Below are 8,946 nucleotides of genomic sequence, written 5' to 3' on the forward strand. Positions count from 1 at the left end.
CCTCAGGTCTTCCCTCAGCGCTTCCCTCAGCTCTTCTCTCAGCTCTTCTCTCAGCTCTTCCCTCAGCCCTTCTTTCAGCTCTTCCCTCAGCCCTTCCCTCAGCTCTTCCCTCAGGTCTTCCCTCAGCTCTTCTCTCAGCCCATCTCTCAGCTCTTCCCTCAGCTCTTCCCTCAGCTCTTCCCTCATTCCTTCCCTCAGCTCTTCCCTCAGCCCTTCTCTCAGCCCTTCCCTCAGCTCTTCCCTCAGCTCTTCCCTCAGCCCTTCCCTCAGCTCTTCTCTCAGCGCTTCCCTCAGCGCTTCCCTCAGCTCTTCCCTCAGCCCTTCCCTCAGCTCTTGCCTCAGCTCTTGCCTCAGCTCTTCTCTCAGCACTTCCCTTTCAGATGTCAGATATGTCAAATAGAAAGTTCTGTTATAATCTAATCTATTCATCCTCAGAAATCCATACACAAAGCAGCATCTAACTGTCATCTACATCCGTCAACAGATTGATGTTAGAGTAAATATTAACCTGCCTAAAGGGCAGATGAAATAAACTCATTCTCTAGTACCCCGGTCTTGATATTGAGCCTCTCCAACACCACATCTTGTTCCCATTTACAAAGATACAGTTAGCTGCTGCCTCCCTTCAGTTGCCCTCAAATGTGGTTTTGTTTTGCAACTCTGAAAACACATAGTAGTCTGGCTCCAGCGTGTCTGCTCAGTGACCATAAGCATCCTTTTATTGTCCTATGACCATTTCTTCCCAATGACCCGGCTAGAAGAGCACATCCTGAAAACTAAAGCTCTCAACTTGATAATGGACAGGAGACATGCCATTTTACATGATTTACATTTGACAAAATTCACGTAAACTATGAAAAATGTAAATCTTTCTTTGAAAATAGAGACTAGTCTTTCCATGATAATTGTAATTGTATTGTAATTGTTTTTAATAAATAAAAATAAATTAACTCAAACTAAAACTCAAACTAATAGAGACTGGTCTTTCCATGATAATAGAGAAGAGTTTTCAGCCAAGCATCATACAGTATTCAATATGACAATTAGTGTTACTAATCAATACTACATGCTAATACACAAAAGACACCCCGGGATTGTTGAGGGTTAAAAATGTGTCGTTCTGTAACTGGTTGCATTAGCAAATTGCAATTAAAATATATTCAAACAAAGTCCGATTTTCAGATTTCTACGGTACAATACACAACTGTACCGTAAACATCATATACAGTAACAGATACTGGACAGAACCCCCCCCCCCCCCCCCAAAAAAAAAGAAAAATCCCTCAACTGTACAGAGCTTCCAGAAAAGTATTCACACCCCTTGACTTTTTCTATAAAAAATGTTTTGTTGTATTACAGCCTGAATTTAAAATGGACACGAGATTCTGTAATGTCAAAGTGGAAGAAAAAATTCTAACATTTGCAATAACATTATGAAAAATTAAAAAGGGGATATATCTTGATTAGATCAGTATTCAACTCCCTGAGTCAATACATGTTAGAATTATCTTTGGCAGTGATTACAGCTGTGAGTCTTTCTGAGTGAGTCTCTAAGAGCTTTGTACACCTGGATTGTAAAATATTTGCACATTATTTATTTATTTAACTGATTCTTGTCAAGTTGACTGTTGATCATTGCTAGACAGCAATTTTCAAGTCTAGCCATAGATTTTCAAGATGATTTAAGTCAAAACTGTAACTAGGCCACTCAGGAACATTCATCGTCATCTTGGTAAGCAACTCCAGTATAGATTTGGCCTTGTGTTTGAGGTTATTGTCCTGCTGTAGGTTAATTCATCTCCTAATGTCTGGTGGAAAGCAGACTGAACTAGGTTTTCCTCTAGGATTTTCCCTGTGCTTAGCTCTATTCCGTTTCTTTGCATCCTAAAAAAACTCCCTAGTCCTTGCCGATGACAAGCACACCCATAACATGATGCAGCCACCTCCATGCTTTAAAATATGAAGAGTGGTACTCAGTGATAAGTTGTGTTGGATTTGCCCCAAACATAACGATAAAGATAATTTCTTTGACATTTTTTTTTGCAGTTTTACTGCATTGCCTTATTGCAAACAGGATCCATGTTTTGAAAATATTTGTATTCTGTACAAGCTTCCTTCTTTTCACTCTTTCAATTAGGTTAGTATTGTGGAGTAACTACAATGTTGTTGATCCATCCTCAGTTTTCTCCTAACACAGCCATTAAACTCTGTAACTGTTTTAAAGTCACCATTGGCCTCATGGTGAAATCACTGACCGGTTTCCTTCCTCTCCAGCAACTGAGTTAGGAAGGACGCCTGTATCTTTGTAGTGACTGACTGGGTGTATTGATACACCATCCAAAGTTTAATTAATAACTTCACCATGCTCAAAGGGATATTCAATCTGCTTTTATTTTACCCATCTACCAATCGGTGCCCTTCTTTGGCATTGGGAAACCTCCCTGGTCCCTGTGGTTGAATCTGTGTTTGGAATTCACTGCTCGACTGAGGGACATTACCGATAATTATATGTGTGGGGTACAGAGATGAGGTAGTCATTCAGAAACCATGTTAAACACTATTATTGAACACAGTGAGTCCATGCATCTTATTATGTGACTAGTTAAAACACATGTTTACTCCTGAACTGATTTAGGTTTGACATTACAAAGGGGTTGAATACTTAGACTCAAGACATTTAAGCTTTTCAATTTTTATGCATTTGTAAACATTGTGAAAAACATAATTCCATTATGACATTATGGACTATTGTGTGCTGGCCAGTGACAAAAAAAAAATCTCAATTTAATCCATTTTAAAACCAAAACAAAATGCGGAATACGTCAAAGGGTATGAATACTTTCTGAAGGATACCGTATCTACTGGACAGAGGAACCCCATAAAAACCCCTGAACTGACGATGTATCTACTGGACAGAGGAACCCCATAAAAACCCCTGAACTGAGGATGTATCTACTGGACAGAGGAACCCCATAAAAACCCCTGAACTGAGGATGTATCTACTGGACAGAGGAACCCCATAAAAACCCCTGAACTGACGATGTATCTACTGGACAGAGGAACCCCATAAAAACCCCTGAACTGAGGATGTATCTACTGGACAGAGGAACCCCATAAAAACCCCTGAACTGAGGATGTATCTACTGGACAGAGGAACCCCATAAAAAAACCCTGAACTATATAGAGAAGTATAGTATAATTTAAATAAAACATAAATAATTGTATTTTGTCCAATGAGTAACATAAGAACTACACAACGGCACATCTTAATTATCAAGGTTTTATTTCTCCCTGATTTTAATTGCATTTCCATTGCTTAGGTTACTTAATGCAGGCCTAATGCAGGGCCCTAATGTACACATTACGTTTAAGGAAGTATCTGAATGCTCCGTCATAAATAAAGAATGACCATATTAGATCTGTGTTCGCTTTACAACCTCTCTCTGGTGGATTGGAATGAATAATATTATGAATTTACATCTTTATCAGAATGATGTTTAGGCTGGAGAGGAGAGGACTACTTTCTTATTCTTTAGTCACCTAAAACTATTTATTATTTTGTGTTTTATATCAATCAAGCCTTAAAGCCAATACTGCCACAATCGCTGTGACATTATATATAAAAATCCACCCGAATGTTTTATCAATAGGAGGCATTTATCAAATAATTAAGCCACTAACAGCTAGTGATACGTCAGTAATAAGCAGGAGAACATATTTAGTTAATTTCTTTATTGTAGCCTTTTAAGATAAATCACTAAATATACTCATGTATTCACAGTAAATACATTTTTGTAATATCAATATATTGTATATGTGTAAATTAGGCCTGGTCAGCTAACAAATTATATTATTTGAACAAGTGGTCTGGTCAAGGGTTCTTCTATGCTAAATGTGCTTTGAACAAGTGGTCTGGTCTAGGGTTCTTTGAACAAGTGGTCTGGTCTATGGTTCTTTGAATAAGTGGTCTGGTCTATGGTTCTTTGAATAAGTGGTCTGGCCTAGGGTTCTGTGAACAAGTGGTCTGGTCTAGGGTTCTTTGAACAAGTGGTCTGGTCTAGGGTTCTTTGAACAAGTGGTCTGGTCTAGGGTTCTTTGAACAAGTGGTCTGGTCTAGGGTTCTTTGGACAAGTGGTCTGGTCTAGGGTTCTTTGAACAAGTGGTCTGGTCTAGGGTTCTGTGGACAAGTGGTCTGGTCTAGGGTGCTTTGAACAAGTGGTCTGGTCTAGGGTTCTGTGGACAAGTGGTCTGGTCTAGGGTGCTTTGAACAAGTGGTCTGGTCTAGGGTTCTTCTATGCTAAATGTGCTTTGAACAAGTGGTCTGGTCTAGGGTTCTTTGAACAAGTGGTCTGGTCTAGGGTTCTTTGAACAAGTGGTCTGGTCTAGGGTTCTTTGAACAAGAGGTCTGGTCTAGGGTTCTTTGAACAAGTGGTCTGGTCTAGGGTTCTTTGAACAAGTGGTCTGGTCTAGGGTTCTTTGAACAAGTGGTCTGGTCTAGGGTTCTTTGACCAAGTGGTCTGGTCTAGGGTTCTTTGAACAAGTGGTCTGGTCTAGGGTTCTTTGAACAAGTGGTCTGGTCTAGGGTTCTTTGAACAAGTGGTCTGGTCTAGGGTTCTTTGACCAAGTGGTCTGGTCTAGGGTTCTTTGAACAAGTGGTCTGGTCTAGGGTTCTTTGAACAAGTGGTCTGGTCTAGGGTTCTTTGAACAAGTGGTCTGGTCTAGGGTTCTTTGAACAAGTGGTCTGGTCTAGGGTTCTTCTTATTAAATAGACATGAAGGAAATAAAAATATGTTCTCTCTCAATATCTGGTTTTAGACCTACACCGTTTCATTGCTTATGAAAAATGAAATAATTGTGCTGACTTATTTGTAGACCTTTCAAAGGACTTTGATACTGGTGACCATCACATTCTCATTCAAAGATTGACTGAAATTTAGCCTGGATCAGATTATGTGTCAGACAGGACCCGATGTGTGATTTCTGATGGTGTTATGTCTAGTTTCCTGGATATTTACAAAAGGTGTACCACAGGGGTCGGTACTGGGACCTGTTGTCTTTAGTGTTTGTATAAATAATATCGGTCTATCTATTAGAACTTGTACTTTTCATCTACATTCAAACGATACTGTTATTTATGCCATTGCCCACAACTGTAGACCAGGAGTTGTTTGAGCTGTCAGCTGACCTTGAGCTGTCAGCTGACCTTGTTACCTTACAGAAATCCCTGGTTGGTTTAAAACGTGTTCTTAATGTGGCCAAGACTAAATATATGTTGTTCTCTAGTTCTCTCCAGAATGTTTCAAATGGACTATATTTTTATTCACTGAAAAGTTCTCCCATCGATCAGGTTCCCTATTATAAATATCTGGGCATTTGGATTGACAAAGACTTCATGTTTCAAAAAAAAACATACTGACGAGATAGTTAAAAACAGAAGATTTCAAATGTTTTTTTTACATACATGTTTTTTTAATAAGAGAGATATTTTCTCTCCCTAAACAGCAGGAAGCAGATTGTACAGTCAAACTTCCTGTCTGTTCTTGGCTATGGTGACAGCGTTTACCAGATTGCAGCAGTCAACCTTCCTGTCTGTTCTTGGCTATGGTGACAGCGTTTACCAGATTGCAGCAGTCAACCTTCCTGTCTGTTCTTGGCTATGGTGACAGCGTTTACCAGATTGCAGCAGCCAACCTTCCTGTCTGTTCTTGGCTATGGTGACAGCGTTTACCAGATTGCAGCAGCCAACCTTCCTGTCTGTTCTTGGCTATGGTGACAGCGTTTACCACCTTCCTGTCTGTTCTTGGCTATTGCAGCAGCCAACCTTCCTGTCTGTTCTTGGCTATGGTGACAGCGTTTACCAGATTGCAGCAGCCAACCTTCCTGTCTGTTCTTGGCTATGGTGACAGCGTTTACCAGATTGCAGCAGCCAACCTTCCTGTCTGTTCTTGGCTATGGTGACAGCGTTTACCAGATTGCAGCAGTCAACCTTCCTGTCTGTTCTTGGCTATGGTGACAGCGTTTACCAGATTGCAGCAGCCAACCTTCCTGTCTGTTCTTGGCTATGGTGACAGCGTTTACCAGATTGCAGCAGCCACGACTCTAAAACCTTTTGCTTTCGTCTACCATTGCATCCTTCACTCTATCGCAGGTAACAGTTTTAATACTCATCACTGAATCCTGTATCAAAAGGTTGGCTGGTTCTCAATAAAGTCCCGTAAAATCACTTCCTTACTCCCTTTCTGTTTACAAAGCTCTACTACACAAGCGACTTACCTAACTTCGTTGTTAAAGTATAGAACCATGAGACAACCAAACCCGTTCACAGGGTTGGTTAACTCTCCAGGTTCCTCAGGTCTCCACCGGTAAATCTGCTTTTAGTTTTGATGCGTCTCACTGCTGAAACCATTTACAAACTCTTTACGAATAGGTGTTCTGTTGGCGCTTGGGCAGTTTAGGGTTTTGATTGAGGACCTAGTAGTTGAGGAATGGAACCGTTTGACTAAATTGTTGTATAGTGCTGTATTTTCATTTAATTTGACATTGTATTGATTGCTGTTTTATTTTACATTGTATTGATTAATGTTTGTATTGATTAATGTTTTGTATTGATTAATGTTTTGTATTGATTAATGTTTTGTTCCACATTGTATTTGATTGTTGTATTACAGTGATTAGTAATTGAGAATGGGAGCCTGGTCTCAACGGGTTTTTTTCCCCTGAATAAATAACGTTTGAGAAAATAAATAACATATGAAGGAAAGACAGAGAGGACAGATCAGCACAAACTAAAGTTCGTGTCGTTTCTGAAGTCCAAATATCAAAACAGTTCAACATCCTCTTGAGAAGCTAGAGCCGTTAAAACAAAGTTCAATTTTGTTTTGGACTTGGAAAAGTAACGGGCAGGCTTAATTATAGGAAACTTCGTTAATTAAGGAGACGAATGAGATTGTTATCAACATGGGGTAGTACAGTCAGTGTAGTCTAGTGTATAGTAGGTAACGTTTCATATAAAGTTATTACTTATTAGTCAGCTTTACCTGTTTGAATTGCTCCTCGTAAGTCCATTCGTGGTTCTGAGACTGTGGTGCCATCCCGCCCGGGGATTCCAACTGCCGGGGCGCAACGAAGGAGGGAGGAATTATAGACATGAACTGCACCGGGGTGCCCTTCGGAGAGTGTCCCGCACCGGGGCGCATGGGGTGGTGGGGCTGGTAGTGGCTGAGAGCCCCCTCCATGTCCTCTTCATCCTCATCATCCACGACTCCTTCGTTGTCCATGTCATCTCCATCCAGATTCCGGTCGTCATCATTCATGCATCGGTCCATCCCCTCTGGATCATCATCCATATCGGAGTCGTCGGCTCTCTCTGAGTGCCTGCGGGCGTCGAAACTGTGATGGACAGCCAGTCCCGGTTCAGCGGATCTCGCCAAGCTGGGAGAAGAGTTCGCTACTCCCGCGGCGAAAGCGCCCCGGACCGCTGCCTGGTAGTGGTGGAAAGCGAGGGCTTGTTGGTGTATCTGGGACTCGACCATGGAGCGGAGATCCTTCTCTTTCTCTGCCTGACGAAGCTTCTCTTCTAACGCCAGGCGGGCAGCCTGCTGTCTTTGGAGGTTTTCCATGACCGCCTCTAGCTTCATGCCTCCGCTGCTGGGCTGTTGGGACTGTGAGTGTGAGCCGGGGAAGTGGCTGTGTGTGGAGGCAGAGGAGACGAGCAGTGGGAGGTTGTTGGGCGATGAGAACGCTGCTTGCTGTGGAGAGCAAGGGGGTACAAATAAAATAACCACTCGGAAATATTGTAACGGAGAGTAAACTGACTAAAAGCAATAAACTATTAAGTAATAACTTGGTAATAAACTGTAAGAACACACGACCATGCCTATTATGATAATGTGGCCGACATTTGGCCCCTGGAGTCGATGTCTCTTAAAACGTGGCTTCTAACATGTATCAAAAGTGCACCATAAATAGACTACAATGTATTGCGGAAATGAACGTGGGTAACACAGTAACATTGTGCGCTGTATAGCCTAGTGCTGATGTGGCAGGCTGACAAAAATAATTACACAGAATAATTAGCCTATTTATACATAAACCATTGCATACTATTTTTCTTACGCATCAGAAACGTGCGTATCAATCTATTTAAGAGATACAAGTTATGTAAAAAGTTCATTTACTGTAAATGTGAATCTAAACATTCAAAAACGTTATTAAAATGTAAATAATTAGTTAAAGTGTAAATAATTAGCCTAAAAGAAAACGAAATAAAATAACAAAACGAAATAGCCTATCTTATTAACATCTACATAGGCTAATAAGAATAATCAGAATCAGTCAACATGGTTAGAGAAAGAACTAAATGTGATGCTTACCAAAGCAGATTTAGTTGCTATACTGGTATTATCAACCATGCTTCGCCCGTCAGATTAGACCGAAATATCAAACAGTTGACAAAGTATCTCCTTTCAATGTTAGTTGTGGGAGTATTCCTGAATCCTGATTCAACATCGAGATCCGCGTCTCTATTGGAGAGAATAGATTAACGTGTAGGATTAAAGTGTAGGCTATCAATGTATTTGCGGTGGTCGAGTATTGAAGCCCTGAAGGGTTTAGCAACAAGTGGCAACTGTAGTCAGAATGACCTCTTCAGGCGAAGGATCGGCCCTGTAGTCAGAATGACCCCCTCATGCGAAGGATCGGACGTTCTGCTCCCATTTGCTAACAACACGTCGATACAGTGATATACAGAGGGCAGGGTCTACAGCCGACCTAGGAAATACACTTTAACAACCGCACAGAAACACAGAGAACTGACGGATCCCACATCGCCAAGTGTTGGGAACCATCCAAAAATGGTAAATTCTTTGCCAAAATTGTTAATTGGTTACACATTCTATATTCTATAAATATATACATATTGTTATTCATTAGGCTATTTAGCCTGGA

General features: G+C 41.0%; 1 protein-coding gene across 2 annotated transcripts in view; it reads right to left on the minus strand.

Annotated features, from left to right (window-relative positions):
• arid3c (AT rich interactive domain 3C (BRIGHT-like)) overlaps positions 1-8,717 on the minus strand; it is a 311,849-nt gene extending 303,132 nt beyond the window's left edge. For both annotated transcript variants that reach the window (XM_065026923.1, XM_065026922.1), the window contains exons 1-2: positions 8,373-8,717; positions 7,038-7,748 (exon numbers count right to left, since the gene is read on the minus strand). In XM_065026923.1, coding sequence (XP_064882995.1) covers positions 7,038-7,748; positions 8,373-8,411 — 750 coding nt within the window. In that variant the 5' untranslated portion in view covers positions 8,412-8,717. The remainder of the gene's footprint in view (positions 1-7,037; positions 7,749-8,372) is intronic.
• Between the last annotated feature and the right edge of the window lie 229 nt (positions 8,718-8,946).

The sequence above is a fragment of the Oncorhynchus nerka genome, linkage group LG13 (assembly GCF_034236695.1).
Source record: "Oncorhynchus nerka isolate Pitt River linkage group LG13, Oner_Uvic_2.0, whole genome shotgun sequence".
In the NCBI taxonomy this organism is placed as follows: domain Eukaryota; kingdom Metazoa; phylum Chordata; class Actinopteri; order Salmoniformes; family Salmonidae; genus Oncorhynchus; species Oncorhynchus nerka.